The sequence below is a fragment of the Castor canadensis genome, chromosome 8 (genome assembly GCF_047511655.1).
Source record: "Castor canadensis chromosome 8, mCasCan1.hap1v2, whole genome shotgun sequence".
Lineage (NCBI taxonomy): Eukaryota > Metazoa > Chordata > Mammalia > Rodentia > Castoridae > Castor > Castor canadensis.
The window spans coordinates 88,214,748-88,232,174 of NC_133393.1; the positions used below are offsets into that span (position 1 = coordinate 88,214,748).

At 38.6% G+C, this 17,427-nt stretch overlaps 1 protein-coding gene across 8 annotated transcripts in view; it reads left to right on the plus strand.

The window, feature by feature from the left end:
- Positions 1-17,427, plus strand: part of Scn8a (sodium voltage-gated channel alpha subunit 8) — a 183,788-nt gene that overhangs the window by 108,554 nt on the left and 57,807 nt on the right. For 6 of the 8 annotated variants that reach the window (XM_074083415.1, XM_074083417.1, XM_074083413.1 and 3 more), the window contains one exon: positions 9,235-9,630. In XM_074083415.1, the coding sequence (XP_073939516.1) occupies positions 9,235-9,630 (396 nt within the window). The remainder of the gene's footprint in view (positions 1-9,234; positions 9,631-17,427) is intronic. The other 2 variants (XM_074083419.1, XM_074083418.1) reach the window with 1 other exon arrangement.

Below are 17,427 nucleotides of genomic sequence, written 5' to 3' on the forward strand. Positions count from 1 at the left end.
AGGTTAGCCTGTAGAATGTACAAGCCTACAGTTTTACCCAGCTTTGATAATTGAGGAAGCTAACAGAAGAGAGGGAGAGAATTGATGGAAAATCATTTGGCATTTTATTATTATATATCAGTACATGATAAATACCTTTGTTTTAAAGAATACCACAGAAATTCAATTCTTAAACCATTTAATTTCCCATTTTAAGGAATGCCAGGAAGTTCATAGGTATAGAATAGGTTACAGTTACTACAAATAGCCTCATAAGTGGTCTTTTGTTTTTCCCAAAAGATGATTCATTTTGCCTCTTCTTTTCATCTCTCACCTATGAATTCAGTCTGTGGCCAGTCCTCTTCATTTTATCATAGCAAAATCTTTCTTCTCTATTCCCCTCTTTTTATTTCTATTAATCTTATCTTAGTTCAGGGTTCTTTTTTTTTTTTTTTTTTTAACTGCAGTTTCATTTTCTCTAGTCTTTCTCCCTCTCATTTATGTTTTATTTTTATTTATTTATTTAAAACATTTTTTGGCAGTACAAAGGTTTGAACTCAGAGCTTCACACTTGCTAGGCAGGTACTCTACTACTTGAGCCACACCACCATCTCCTTCATGTTTTATATACTGTCAGCAAATCACTCCTGAAATGTAGCTTTCATTATTCATGAAGGAAGCACTTACGGAGTATCTACCATGTGTTAAGGATTCTGGTAGGTCTTAGAGATAAAGAGGTGGTTAGACATCATCCCTACCCTGGAGAACTTATTATAGTACAATGGGGCAGGCTGATACACTAGAGAATTATTTATGCAGCTACATTAAAGAATTATTTATGTAGTAGCATTGACAGTATTATTCCATAATTGAGATGTACGAGGGGTGTTTTGAAGACCACAGGTGTCCCAGTTTGACTTCAGCAGAGATTTTTCTGGGGAAGATTAATTTCTGAATGAGGCTTAAAGGATAAATATGAATTAATCTGAGAATGCATGTGTGTGCTAATGAGGGAGGAGCAATAAACAGAAGAAAGGATGTTCCAAATTTGAAGGAAAGTATGTTCCAATTTAAACATCCCAAGTTTGGATTATTTGTTGGATAGAGAGGTCTGTCAGATACAAAATGACCAAACAGTAGTTCAGGGAAGAGGTGATTGTATTACTCAAAGAGAATGTGTCAAGTGAAAGATTGGTGGGCCATAGACATGACTTTGGTATTCATGGGCATAGAAGGAAAACAGATAAATGGCCATAAGAGGTACAGAGAACCAAGACTTAGTGAAGCTAGGAGTAGAAGAGTTGGAAAAGGTGGGGGCAGTAATCAGTGGATTGAAATTTAACAGAGATGCCTTGTGAGATTAAAATTGAAAGTGTCCATTGGATTTGGCAATGTAAAAGTCATTGAAGACTTCAATCCAGAGTGAGAATGAATACCATAATGTGTGGGAAATGGAGACAGTGAGTGTAGACTTGTCATTAAAGCTCCAAACTTTAAAAAGTATGGGTGGATATAATCATTTTTATAATTTGGGATGGGAAGAAGAAGAGGGAAAGGTGAGGTTAGAAAGTGTATGAAAATGGACCTCAGTCTTGGAAGATGGGGAAATAGATATAATCATTAACAGGAAAAGGGCACCTTATCCCCTAAAACCTCAGGAAAATAAATAAGAAAAGGTGTGGATACATTTGTAGACAGGAAGTAGGAAGCTGAGGAAGATGACCCCAGCAGTTTAGTTTTTCTATAATGTAGAGAATTAAAATTTTTATTTAAGGGACTGAGAGGTCGAGTTGAGGATTTTAACAGTTGAACTATTGACAGTTCAAAATAGTTATTAAGGTGAATGAGAAAGGGAATTCCCCTAAGATTCTTTCTGTTTGCTAATAAAGTCCCAACTCTTTAGCATGGAGTTCATATTCACAGTATTCCCTTTCCCCAGTGTAGACACAACTCACCTTTTCAATCTTCAGTCCCTGGGTCCCATTAGGCACCCAGAATGAACTGCCAGATGCTTTCCATCTGTGATGTTTGCTTTCTGCCCTCTGTGGTTTGCTCCAGAAACACGCTCTATAAACACCCTCTCTTCTCATCTCCAAATGTCCATATCATGATTGTTTTTCACATCTTTCTTTCTAAAACCTTCCTGACCCTCTTGCTTGCTAAGTGGAAATTTTTGGTTCATCTTCCCGTTATGTTTTTTTTTAATGTACCTTTTCATTTTTTGCTTTTTACTGTATGTGTGTTCATATCCTCTCCTATCTTAAAGTCATAAAGTCTGCTTCTTTCCACATGACTATCATTCAAATATTGTTGGACAAATGAAATTTGTAGATTTTAGAATTCTACATTTCGAACTCCTAGGACTTCTTCATGCCCTGGAGCCAGCTCTTTCTCACCTTCACATCACCTTTCTCCTAGGTTGGCCTCTTTTGGGGAAAAGCACGATTGCAGTCCTATCCTTGTCTTGAGAGCCATCACTGAGGCCCTTAATGAGTACCTTAGTGCTGGCAGCACTTGGCTATTGAATAGTCTCTGATTAATCTATAGGCTTTAGCACAGAGTTACATTGATTGCTCCCTAGTTCAAAAAATAAAACTGGGCTTCTGAGATGTCCTGCTTTGCATGAAAGTGTTCATTTCCTCTAATTTCTCCATTTGAAAAAAACATTGTAGATACATAGAGGCCATGGCTGACTGCCATGACTTGCTTACATGCCTTACATGGTCATAATATTCTTTGTCCCAGGACTGTCCTTCAGTTTCTCTGAATTTGTCTGGACAAATGACTAGGGAAACTGAGGACTAGAGATGCTAACTAACTTTTCCAAGGTTATGTAGCTAATAGGTGTTAGAGCCAAAATTTGAACCCAAGTCTGTCTGCTCCAGCACTTTTATTCCTAACCACCCATCCCCTCACTTGCACACATACATATGTTGAATGAATGTGGCTCTGATTTTCCCCCAGCGTAGTTAAATTACGTGTCAGTTTCCTTTATGTCCTCACCTTCTGAATCGTTTTGAGACATCTCCTGCCCACCAGTCTCCTACCCATTTCTATTTTTAGGGCTCAGAAAAGTTTTAAAAATATGAAATTGAAGCTACTTTTGGAAAGTGTTTTAATTATTCGATTGCAGCAATAGGATAATTTTTTGGTCTTAGGACCCTTTATATCTTCAAAAATTATTGATGACCCTAAAGAGTCTTTTTTTTTTTCCCCTGGGTTTTCTGAGACAGGGTTTCATTATGTAGCTCATGCTAGCCTAAGTAAGACTTGAGATCCTCCTGCTTCTGCCTCCCATATGCTAGGATTACAGGCAGACACCACCATGACTGGTCCAAAAAGCTTTTTTTTTTTTTTTTTAATGTTCCTTCAATTTATCTTACTATAAATTATAATTAAAGTTTTAAAGTATTTACTAGTTTATTTTAAAATAGTAAACCATAACATGATTAATAGAAGTTACATATATTTCACGCAAAATGAACAGTTTTCAAAAATAAGAAAAAGTAGCAAGAAAAATGGTATTGTTTACATTTGTATAATTCTCTTTAACCTGTGGTTTAATAGAAAACAACTAGAATATCTGACTTGCTTCTGCTTGCATTTAATCTGTTGCAGTGTATTTTTTGGTTGAAGCATTTGAAGAAAGTACAGTTTCATATAGATATGTAGTTGGAAAAGGGACAATGTTTTAATAGCCTTTTCAGATAATTTTGGGTGTATCTCTTTGATGCTATTCCTGAACTCAACAGTGGCACATTTTTGTGTGTTGGAATGTAGAATCTGAAACTGTATCAGTAACTTTACACTCTATTATATTAAAATCCTTTGTTCTATTTTGTACCATAGATCTTTTACCTGTGAAGGATTTGTATCATCATGCATTGATCATTTGGGAAAATTTGGTTCACTGAGTTATGCAAATCTTCTAAATACTGGCATACAGTTTTAAAAATTATATTCATTATTTTTACCACAGATCTCAAAAGAAAAGTCTTTAATATTGTGAAGCTATCAGGCCTACGGTATCCTCTGCATGCTTGTGAGAAAATGAGAGTAATTAAGGCAAGACACATCCCAGTATTACTATGAAATAGTTTTGACCTGGGAGAGGGTCCTAAAAGGACCTTAGATACCACTAAGAATCCCCAGACTATGTTTTAAGAACCTCTGCTCTATTGGAAAGAAAAAGTGTAAGAAAAATGAAATACAGCAAAAACTATCTACGTAGCACATTTCAGACATCCCAGTCATTGTTCGTCTATGGATGCCCTGAAATCCTCAGATAATGTTTCTGTGGAATATGAGGTCTGTCTTCTCATATCCAGAACACTCTGGAGCCATTCTCCCTAGAAACACCTAGACCTAAGGTTATTTTGAAGTAGCTGAAAAGTGCCTGATTGGTTGGCAGGAAAGATTTGGGGAGTTAATAAAGCCATGGGTCCTGAGACACAGTAGGTATTTTATTTTTTAAAAAATTATTGTCAAATAAATAAAACTTCTTTTTTCTTAAGTAGAGACTGATCTATTAGGTAGTGTCAGCACACAGCATTGGCCTAATACAAATCATGGATGCAGTCCAGAGAAACTTCCCATGAGAAGCAAAGCAGTGACCCATTGCAGGTGTGTGCAGCTAATTTGCAGTGCATAATCAAAATACATGATAATTAAGCTAAACACTATACTACATACAAAGCAGTCTAAGAGCTAGAGGAGTGGCTCAAGTGCTAAGAGTGAGGCTCTGAGTGAAAACCACAGTGCTGCCCAAAAAAAGGAGGGATAAAACATGTATATGAGAAACTATTGTGTACAAGTGGAGCATAAGTACCCTGAAAGATGGACTCAGTGCTGTGAGAGGATTAAGAAAGTTAATAGAAGAAGCAGAAGGGCTGGACCGTGGGGAATGGAGAGAATTTCCACAACTGAAAGGGAGTGTGCTCTGGCAAGACAGTAAAGGGCAGGGCGACTGCATGGTAAGGTGAAAGACAAAATGGAAAAAGTAAATCAGAGTCAAAGCTGGAAGAGTCTTGAAGTCACTTTTAGGACATGGAGTGATTGTGGGATTTATCAAAGACACCCCTGTTTTGTTCTGTCCATACCACTGAGGCCCTCAGGGAGATTTTATATCCACCACATGGCTTACGAACATTTTTGCTTATGCTTCCTCACATCAGTGCTCTGAGTTTACTTGATTTTGAGCATGCTTTTCATAGGCACGTGCATGTCAACCATTTCAACACTCCTATCCCCAACTACCAACTTGGTCAAACCCACACACCAAGACTGTACTGCCCTGCCCCTCGGGCAGATACCAGACAACTAGGTATTGCCTCTGTAGCCCAGAGCACTCCAAGATTATTCAGACCATCCTGTCTTGAACTTGCTCAAACCTGCCTACCCTGATTCACCCATCCCTTCCTAGAAAAACCACAGTAAAGGTGCTGGCCATGTTTTCACCTCCTACTTCTTCTTCCCTGCCACCCCTGCCTGATTCCTCCCTAGTGATGCATGGCATGCCACCTTTCTTGGGAACTGAGTAATAAATTCTTCTTTCAAAGACAGCTCCCTCAGTATCTATACATCTTTATCAATGATTTTTTTAGTTGTTGGTTTTTGTTTTTGTTTTTTTGAGATAGGGTCTTGATATTTTTTTAGTCCAGGTTGGTCTCAAACTCATGAACCTCCTGCCTCACTCAGCTTCGTAGGTGGTAGGATTACAGGGATACACTGCTAATGCCTAGCTTGTATCTATACATCTTAAGATAGTTTCCATCTCCTAGCCAGCTGCATTCTTTAGAACAGTTTACCAAACTATCTGTGGTAAAGGACTAGTTTCTATTTTTTCCAATTGTTTATGAACTGATACTATTGCAAAATACAGTAACAAGGTATTTCCAGAAAAATGATCACACTCTAGGTGTTATGACAATGTTAATTACTATAAAAATTTCTAAGTGTTTCTTTTAGTTTCTTTTTCTTGTCTCATTGCAAACCAGTCACAGTCTTTGTACCAGCATTGATTTGTGACTCACACTTTGGGTAGAATTGGTTTTGGAGAATGAATCAGTGATTCAGAGAGGATGCCAAACATACGTGTGTAGAGAAAAGTAGTAACCTATAGAGTTCTTGATCCCTTTGCCAATCCAACAACATGAAAGAAGGAAAGCGTAAGAGCTGGCCGTGCGTGCCCTTATAACACATAGTGACAGCTTTTATTTATAAACAAGACCCAGTCAACATTCTGGACTCTAACCAGTGTTCTGTTTTCTCTCAATGCAAGGATACAGAGAAGATAAAATAAAATAAGTCAGGGGGATTAGAGATGTTTCTTACCTGCAGCCTCTTCTCAAGAGACATGTTATAACTTATGGCATATATTTAACAATGACCTTCATGTAAGTGATCTATAAGTGATTTTCTTGATGTGACCTCCAGTGATTAAACTTATTTATGTTTCAGAAGTTTGTGAGTTGCTTAAAGCCAAGGCAGGAAAAGACCATATAGTAAGTGAAAGACACAGGTGAGAGAATGGAGAATAATGAAACAAGAATTCGAAGATGTACCAGTCTGAGGACAGGGGATTTGTACATTATAGAAAGAGACAGGTACTGGAACCATTTTGAATATAGAACCAGAAATTGAATTCTAGACAACCCAAAGACAGGACAGAAATACTAAGTAGGGAGCCCCTAACAGCTCTTCCAGGTTTATCATTAAAAATATTGTTAAAAAAATGTTTCTTTAGCACTCAATGTATGCACAATATTGGCACAGTTCCAGACCACCAACAGTCTTCATAGTGCAGTCATTTTAGAAGAAGATTAAGGCCTAAACACTATATATAAACACCATATTATAGTTTTAAATTGTTGTAAAAGTTCCTACAAAGTTCCAATTGGGCAAAACTAAGTATCTCAGGATAGCACTGATAATATCAGTCATTTGTAGCTTCTTTCTCTTAGAGACTGGGCTTGTATCTCTACGGGGCACTGAAGACTCTCCGTTCACAATTTTAAGGAACTCAATTTCCAAACCCTTAACTTACACGTAGCTGCCTGAGATCAACCCTGTGGTCCAAAGTCATACCTCTTCTCCTTTCCCACTTCATTTTTCAGAGACACTCTTTCCCACTCATCCCAAATCTTATGTGATTCATTTCCCTAAGACATACAAATTCTTGGCATTCCAAACAAAAGGACAAGTGAAGTTAGTGTCTGCATAGTTATCTTTAATCAAGGAGGGACCTTAACTCCATTGTTAGATTTTCTGAATTTACCTCTTACATATTTCTGTTAAGAGTGAAAGTTATAATCAAGGGTGTTTGGATGTCATAAGTTGAGGAGTGGGGTAATTGTCACTGGGATATGTTTATTAAAAATGAAATATGAAATCATACTTTTTCAAATAAATCTAATTCAGGCAGTTGCTTTGACATTGAGAACTGGTATTGTCAATTAGATCATGTGATGGACACTCAATTGAATTAGCTAATTAGCTCTAAGGTTTTGATGAAAAATATATTTAAACCAGGCACTGGTGGCTCACACTTGTAATTCTACCTATTTAGGAGGCTGAGATTGTGAGGATGGTGGTTTGAGGCCAGCCTGGGCAAACAGTTCATGAGACCCCCATCTCCAAAATAACCACAGCAAAATGGACTGGACATGTGGCTCAAGTGATAGAGTGCCTACTTTGCAAGAGGGAAGTCCTGAGTTTAAACTCCAGTCCCACTAAAAAAAAAAAAAAGTTTTCGATAAAATAAAATTATTTTATTACAAAATGTTTCTAGTGATGAAAAGAAATTAACAATGTTTTGATTATTCCAACCTTTTGTTGAGGGGGGGTTGACATTGGTACCTTTAAGTAAGAGTAACTGATAACAATAACCCATATAATTATTAATAACCCATATAATTATAAATAAATAACATTCCAAATTCTTTTTAGAGTCCTTAGAAATCAAGAAAGAGAATGCTTCTAGCTAGGTAACAAATCCTCCCAAGTTGGGTTTTCAATTCTTTTTTCCAACAAAATTAAAAGACTTAATTTATCAACTGATAGATCATTATAATAAATAAATTTTAATGATTATCTGCTATGTGATTTTTGGCTTATAACTTTGAAGGATTTCAAAGAAAATTCTTCCTTTCCAAGATAACACTTGCATGAGTAACATTTCTCAGCACTTAAAATATGTCATTAGAAAAGTGGGTAATGGTGAGCCATGTCTCATGCTAATAAGTATTATTATCAACAGATATTGAAGAACCAATTTTTTAAAAAGTCTCTCTCACCAAAAGATGCATTTTCATACAGTTTTCTTTGTAAGCTAGTTATTTATTTAAAAAAATGTAATGCATTTGTGTAGCTTGATCAAGTATATTCATAAGAATTGTAACAAAAACTCAATCCAGGAGAATTTTAAAAATTTCTTAGGAATTCATAGTTACAGTAAAAAAATTTTTAATTAGGACTTTATTCTTAGAAGTATTCATTCATTCTTTTTTCTTAGAAGTATTCATGGGCGATCAATAAAATAGATAAAGGCATAAAAATATTTGCATAAAATTCTTTAGCGACTGGAACAAAGTATGAGTTGAAAAGGAATCTACAGCCATACCACCCTGAATGTGCCTGATCTCATCTGAAAGAGAAAAAGAAATGAAAAAATTTTAAGTGATAGTTTTATTTGAAAATATCAGTGCTGGAAATTATAATTTACAACTGTTTCAAATGGGAATACATATATAGTTTAACTTTTGATTTAAAAATGCAATGTTTTGACTTTAAAATGAGGTGGAGAAGTGTATACATCATATGCAATTGAAATCAACTCCAAGACCATCCTTGTAGCAGTGCTTGACAAGGGTGGTACTTACAGGTACAGACAATTTTTAACTCACCTTTTTTGCCACGTGTGCCATTAGAATCTTATCTAACATGAGTAAGTTAAAAGCGCTCTGTGTGGAACCAAAGTGACCGTAAGAAATACGTAGTGATGGCTTTCCAAAGATTACTTGACCATGCATGAGTGAAGAGTAAAAATTGTTGGATCATGAACTGATTATCCGCAGGTGCATAGGAGTATGGATGAGGGGGAATGAAGAACAGGACGGGTGAACACTTGTGTTCTGATCAGAAGACTGTAGGGTGGGCCTGGCTGGGGAAACTGGGCCACCTTTGCTCAGCTGGAGAGTCCCTCCTGTCTCATGCATGTGTTGTCTCTCGTTCTCTGTCCCCCTCCTGCCCTTACAGTCACTTCTCAGCATCCCGGGCTCGCCCTTCCTCTCCCGCCACAACAGCAAAAGCAGCATCTTCAGCTTCCGGGGCCCCGGGCGGTTCCGAGACCCGGGATCGGAGAATGAGTTCGCCGATGACGAGCACAGCACGGTGGAGGAGAGCGAGGGCCGCCGGGACTCGCTATTCATCCCGATCCGGGCCCGCGAGCGCCGCAGCAGCTACAGCGGCTACAGCGGCTACAGCCAGGGCAGCCGCTCGTCGCGCATCTTCCCCAGCCTGCGGCGCAGCGTCAAGCGCAACAGCACGGTGGACTGCAACGGCGTGGTGTCGCTCATCGGCGGGCCTGGCTCCCACATCGGCGGGCGGCTCCTTCCAGAGGTGAAAATAGATAAGGCAGCTACCGACCACAGTGTAAGGAAGTACACGGTAGACCAGGCTAGGCATGGCAGTCTCTCCGCACCCTGCCATCTCCGCCCCACCCGGCCCACACTCCTGTTAACCCTCAGCTCTTTCTGTTCTCCCTCCTGGTTTCTGTCTTTCTGCCCTCCTCCCATTACTTGTTCTCTTTTCTCCTTTCCTTTATTCCTTGCTTCGTTTCCCCGTCTTCCTTCCTTGTTTCTGAGCTCCCCTTTCCCATTAACTTCTTCCTTTGTTTTCTCTTTCTCTCCATCTGTGCAAAGTGCCCATCTGTTCCCTTCCCCTACCTGCTTTGATCGACTGCCACAATGGAATGAGAATGCCACCGTGCCACTAGCAGTGACCACGTCTGAGCCAGTTTGGATCCACTATTGCTTCTCTTTCTCTCATTTTCCTTACCCTCATAGGGAAACAGCTTGGAACGTAAAGATCTTATTGTTTCTGTTTAAAAAATATGTATATCATTTTGAATAACTTTTCTTTCTCTGCAAAGATGAGACCCGACTTTTTCCAAAGAGGAATGTTCATGCATGATGCCAAGGCGGGAGGTTAGACCAGGAGAGCCAGATGAGGAATGGTTATGGAAACCAGTAGGAAAGTGGACCTAGGCTTTTAGAAGGGACTGAGATGGACATAAATCAAAGGAGGAAAAAAGTGGGAAGTTGGGGCACAAACACATGGTGTATGGGAGAGGAGAGAGAGGGAAACAATTTTTAAATGTAATCAAGTGTCAGGCTCTGGAGGAGGTGCATGTAGTAGCTTCACAAAATCACTTGTCTAGGGGTACAATAATGGTTCCCCTCTTTGGGAAAAGCTGTCTCTTAGCAGTTCTTTAAATTCTAAGCTGTTTATACCTCTTCCTTTTTTTAAGTTTTAAATTAAAACCTCAGTGGTCCTAATCCTTCCACCTCTAATTTCTTAACTGCCCTGGGTGCCTCCACAGCTGGCGTGAGCTCCTTGAGATAGCATGTCAATCTATTCTGTTCTAACACTTCAGTGTCCTCTAACACAGCATGAAGACAGCCAGCCTGTTAATCAGCATGATGCATGTGTGGAAGAAAACTGGACAATCATAGATGAAATCTTTCAGAATGATCTGCATTTTAGCCCTTGGGGCAATTATTGACTATACAGATAAAAACTTCAAGTCAGGGCTGGGGTGTAGCTCTGTGGTAGAGTGTGCAGTTAGCATACACAAAGCACTGGATTCAGTCTCTACCACCACACACAAAAAAAAAAAAAAGAAAAAAAACTCAAAAGGCAGTTTTCATGTGTTTGATATTTTCTTCATCTCTTTCTGCCCTTTTATTTAAAAGGAAAATTCTTTGTCCAGTATGTTTGTAGCTTTTTATGAGCCACAAATTAGTGTGTGTGTGTGTGTGTGTGTGTGTGTGTGTGTGTGTGTGTGTGATGTTGGAGATCCAAACCTGGCTTGCACATACTAGACAAATACTCTACCACTGAGCTACAACCCCAGCAATATAAATTGTTTTTACCTGTATTGTGTAATTTGCCCTAAACAAAAATTTTCCTAGACTGACAAAATGAAGAGATGGGGAGCAAGTTCATAGAACTTGTATTCTTTCAGGTCTTACACCTCATCGTATACACAGCATGAGTCTTAGGCCTTTTGGAAATCCCAATCTTCTGTCTCCCAGTTAGTGGTAATGTCTTCTCTGCATAGCCACTTGGGAGACCTGCTCTCTTCTGGAGACCTGTTTATTTAAATTAAGTAACCAAAGTTCCCCCAAAACCAAAGAGCTGGCCAAAGTAAATGCTACAGATTATTATCTTTCATTTAATTTCCTTTGATTTTCACTGATTCTGTGAAGAGGGGTGAATTTGGACTTCACGATTACATAGTGTTCTCTGAGAAAATAAGCTGTTACCAGTGGGGAACTCAAGGTAGACCAGCATGGCAGTATAGCTGTAGCAATTCAGATGTTTAGTACCAAATTGAACTTCGAAATTTCATAATTGAAGGTTTTAAAATATTTGCGCCAACTAATACAGCTTATTTCTCCCCTGAAGAAGAGGTGTCCAGGAAGACACTTCAACTTCAGCTTAAGACACACAATCAAGTTGTGTAGGAGAGCGTTGTTTGTTTCCTTTGTTCCATTTTTATAGTATTGGAATTGAACTCAGGGCCTCTACTTTGTTAGGCAAGCACTATGTCACTTGAGCCATGACCCCAATCCTTTTGCTTTTAGCTTGTTTTTCAGATAGGGTCTCATGATACCTTTTGCCAGAGCTGGCCTCAAACCACAATCCTTCTATCACTATCTCCCAACCATGCCAAACCCTTGTTTTTGTATTTTTTGAGCAGCTTCTTTTGTACCATGTGGGAGAAAAATTGAGAATCAGTTGAGCAATTAGTTGTGGAATGTAAGGCTTTTTTGCACCACTCTGCATTATGGCCTGTAGAGCTCTGCCTTTGGGCTTTGAAGGATCCTACATACCCAGCACCCTATAAGCACTTAGGAGATTCTCTGCAGTGGCCCAAAGAGATACTAGTGACAGAATAGAGGGATTCCCAAGGTCAGGAGGTCAGACCCCAAAGTGGCAGGAACATGTAATAGGCAATAGCATATTATTCCCTAGGGCCTCATAACTAGGAAAAGTTATTTTATTAGAAGCCATAAAAGTGCTATTATGGCTAGCTGTTAATGGTGTGAGAAAATATCTGTTACATTAATAGGCCCAAAAGGACAAAACAGAATGCATGTCGTCTATATGAATAAAACCAAATCCATATGCAGACAAAATACATAGAGAAAAAGAGAGGAATGACTAAGAAGTAAGCAAAAGTTGTGGCATGTGCGTGTGTGTGTGTGTGTGTGTGTGTGTGTGTGTTGGAAGGGTGCGCATGCATGTGTGCATATGTGCGTGTGTTGAGGGATATGGCACTGGGGTTTGAACTCAGGGCCTCATGCTTGCGAGGCAGGCACTCTTCTACTTGACACATACCCCCAGCCCATTTTGCTTTAGTTATATTTTGAGTAGGATATCACATTTATGTTTGGGCTGATCTGGCCATACGCCTCTTATTTACACTTCCTGTGTAGCTGGAATGACAAGCATGTGCCACCACACCCAGCTTTTATTGGTTGAGGTAAGTCTTGTGAACTTTTGCCCAAGCCATCCTCAAACCTCAATCCTCCTGATCTATACCTCCTGAGTAGCTGGGATTATGGGCATGAGTCACCACACCCAACTCAGAAGTTGCTTTTGAGAGAAGAAATTGCTAGTGACCATTTTCTTCCTAATACTTTTTTCTCCTTCCTTCATGTCTTTTTTTTTTTTTAGTGCTAAGAATCAAACCCAGGGCCTATGTATGTGAGACAAGTGCTCTGCCACTGAGCTACATCCTCAATCCTTGGTTTTTTGAGACAAGGTCTTACTCTGTAGCCCAGACCCACCTGGGCGATCTCCTGCCTCAACCTCCTAAGTACTGGAATTCCAGGTATGCTGCACCATACCTGGCTTCCATTTAATTCTCACATCCACCCTATTCAGAAGTGATTTTGTCATCAGAGAGATTTAATAATTTGCCTAAGTGGAACTTGAACCAAGGCCTTTTTGACACCAAAGAGATCCTCCTGATAGCTTAAATAATAGCTCCTTTGGAAAATGAGGGAAATGGTCATTTTTCTTAGAAAATATTAATACTTTTATGTTACTTTCACATTACAAATTTTAATTGTAAAATTTGAGGTATTAGCCAGGCACCAGTGGCTCACATTTATAATCCTAGCTGCTTGGGAGACTGAGATTGGACAGGTTGAGGTTTGAGGTCAGCCTGAGCAAAAAGTTCAAGAGACTCCATCTCAACCAGTAGCTGGCAAGGTGGTGCACACCTATATCATCCCAGCTACATTAGAGACTGAGATCAGGAGGACCGTGGTTCCAGACCATCCTGCAGTAAAAGTTTTATGAAACCCCAAAAGTTAGGCACCTGCACCCTGGCAGTGGTCAGAGACTGACTCTCTTGCTATAACAAGCTCTAAACAAATAGCCTTTGTTTTTTCTGATTTGTTGGATTTTTTTTTTTGTGATACCGGTAATAATTTATATACATTCACACACTTGGCAGTCTATTTTCCCTGTCAAAGCATTCCACTATATAATCAGAAAATATTAGGTAATCCTCACCCAGGAGTTACCAAAGTTGTGGATGAAAAAGAGGTGGAGGCCAGTTACCAGTGGCTTATGCCTGTAATCCTAATTACCCAGGAGACAGAGGTAAGAAGGATCATGTTTGAAAGCTAGCACAGGCAAATAGTTTGCAAGACTCCATCTCAGAAAATACCCAATCAAAAAAGAGCTGGCAGAGTGGCTGAAGTGGTAGAGCGCCTGCCTAACAAGTGTGAGACCCTGAGTTCAAACCCCAGTACCACCAAAAAAAAAAGAAGTGGGGAAGGGGCTCCCTGACCAATTGAGAATTGTCCCCTAAACCACTGATTACCACAAGATGCTCCCGTACCCTCAGGCCCCTTTCTAATTCCCCTTCTTCCTCCAGGCAGCCACTTCCAACCTATATCCCCATGGCTGAGTTTTCTCCTGTGTAGACACACACATGTCTTTTGAATTTGCCTTCTTTTATTCAACAAGGTATTTTTGTTTCTGAGATTTGTTCATGTTGTTTTGAATGACAGTAGTGTATTCCTTGTTACTGCTGAATACTGTTTCATTGCATAAATATGCCCCAGTTTGTTTGCACATTCTTCTGGTTTGGGGGGGTTTATTTTGTTTTTTTATTTTATTTTTTGTTTTGTTTTTGTTTTTTGAGACAGGATCTCGTGGTATAGCCCAGGCTGACCTCAAATTTGGGATCCTTTCCCCTCAGTCTCCTAAGTGTTGGGATTACAGGTGTGCACCTACACTCCAGGCTCCTACTCTCCTGTTAATGGACATTGATGTTGTTTCCACTTTACAGCTAATGTGAATAATCTTGCTAGAAGCATTCTTTTATGACTCTTTTGTAAATAAGTGTTTTCTTTTATATTGGAAAAAACTACAGAGTGAAATTCCTGGGTCATATGGTAATTGTATATTTAACTTTATGGGAAGTTCTCCAAAATAGTTGCACTTTTTTAATTTCTCTGTTTATGGTGCTGGGGATCAAGCAGGCACCCTACCACTGGAGGACCCCTATAGGCCCTGACCATAGCTCTTTATTGGTTCTAAGATGTTATCTTTAGTTTGCACTTCCCTGATGACTTGTGATGGTGAGCATCTTATATGCTTATTTGCTTCTCATGTATCTTCTTCAGTGAATTGTTTGTTCACATCTTTTGCCTGTTGTTGACTGATTTGTCTTTTTTATTATTCATTTGTTAGTTTTTTATGTTTTAGATACAGGTCCTTTATTAGATTTTTTTTTTATTTTGATGAAGTCCAAAATATAATTTTTTTCTTTCTTTTCACATCCTGCTGAAGAACTCTTTGCCTTTGTGAAGATATTTTACTTTTTTATCCTCTCCCCCATCCTGCACTGGGGATTGAACCAAGTACATGTCCTTAGCCCTTTTGTTTGTTTTTTTGTTTTGTTTTTGAGATAGGGTCTTGATAATTTTGCCCATTAACTTTGCCTGGACTGGCCTCAAACCTGCAGTCCTCCTGCCTCTGCCTCTCAGGTAGCCAAGGATTACAGATTTGCATCACCATACTAAATGAGATTTTACCTTTGTAAGCTTTATGGTTCTGGGTTTTATATTGAAGTCTGGTTCCTCCCAAATTAACTTTTGTATGTGAAATGAGCTAAGAATCAACCTGAGAAGATATACAGTCCTTCAGTACCATTTGTTAAGAAGACTTGACTTTTCCTCAGTTGAATAGGATCAAAAATAATTGGTGTATACGTGTGAGTCAGTTTTTGGAGTCTGTTCTGTTCTTTGATTCATTTACCTGTGATTATGCCAATACAAGTGAATCTTCATTATTGAACCTTGTAATAAGTCTGAAAATGAGGTAGTATAAATCCTTCAAACAAAAAGTATTTTGAAGATTTTAACAGATAACAGCCTTTAAGAGGTTATTTTGTTGGCCTAGATCTTTAAAGATTATTTTTCAGGGCTGGTGGAGTGGCTCAAGTGGTAGAGCGCCTGCTTAGCAAGTGTGAGGCCCTGAGTGTCAATCCCCAGTACCACAAAAAAAAAAAAAAAAAAAAGAGGATTATTTTCCAGCCAGGAGACCATGACTCACGCCTATAATCCTAGCTACTCAGGAGGCAGAGATCAGGAGGATCACAGTTATAAACCAGCCCCGACAATTGTTCATGAGACCCTATTTCGAAAAAAACCTTTCACCAAAAAAGGGCTGGTGGAGTGGTTCAAGGTGTAGGCCCTGAGTTTAAGCCCCCAGTACCACACACATACACACACAAAATTTGCTATTCTAGAGCTGTTGGATTATGAATTTCAGTCAGTTTCTTCTGAAAAACCTAGAATTTTGGCAGGCATTATTGCACTGAATTAACACACCAATTTGGTAAGAGTAGGCATCTTAATTCTAGTGTCTAATAGTCCATGAATGTGGTTATATGTATATCATTTATTTAGGTCTTCTGAGTTTTCAGCAAAGTTGAATAGCTTATAGTGTGGGGGAGTCTTACATGTCTTTCATTAGATTTATTGCTTGGTATTTGGGTTTTTTGATACTACCATAAAAGGTATAATTTTTAAAACTTTATTTTTCAAATGTTGAATATAGAAATACAGTTTGTTTTTATATATGGACCTTGCAACACACCACCTTGATAAATTTTAGCGTAGTGATTCTGTTAGGTTTGGAGGGTTTGAGGAAAGTTCACCATAGTTTTATACATATGCTTTGCAATCACAAAGCCCTGAGTGCAAAGCCTAGTCACACCAAAAAAAAGATTTCTCTTCTTGTATCAACTTGGAACCTTGGATAAATTGTATTTTGATTAATCTAACCATTTCTTCTAAGATGAAGTACCATAAAGCTGTTCACAATATGTCCTTTTATCCTAAAAGTATTTGTAGAGTTTACAGTGATATCTCTTGTTTTCACTCCTGAAAATGATACATTGAGCTTTTTCTCTGCTTTTATTAACCAGTCTTGCTAGAAGAGTTATAAATTTATGAATCTTTTTAAAAAACACCCAACAATTGACTTTTTTGGTTGTCTGTTGTTTGCCCATTTGCTATTTGATTAGTTTCCAATCTAGTCTTATAATTTCCTTTCATCTATTTACCTAGGGTTTAACTTGATCTTTTTCTGTTATCTTTTTTTTTTTCTTGGTGGTACTGGGGTTTAAACTCAGGGTCTCATGCTTTCTAAGCAGGCCCTCTACCACGAACCACTCCAGGAGCCCTTTTCTGTATTGGGTATTTTTGAGATGGGTCTCACGAACTATTTGCCTGGGCTTGCTTCAAACTGCGATCCTCCTAATCTCTGCTTCCTGAGTAGCCTGAATTATAGTGGTAAGCCACTGGTGCCTGGCTTTTTCTGGTTTCTTAAGGTGGAAGTTTAGAGCATTGATTTTTATGTCTTTTTAAATTTTATAATAAAAGCCTCTTAAAACTATGAAATCTCCTCTAACCATTTCTTTAGCTACATAAAATTTTCCCATAGACTTTGATGTATTGTGCTTTCCTTATCATACATAATATTCAGAATATTGTCTATTTTCCTGTGATTTCATGTTTGAAAGGTTGGTTTTTAGAAATTTGTTGTGTAATTTTTAATGGAGCCAGTTATTTGGATCTATTCCAAATGCTCTTGCCTGAATGAAAAAGGGAGAGAGAACACAGTGATTTTTTTTAA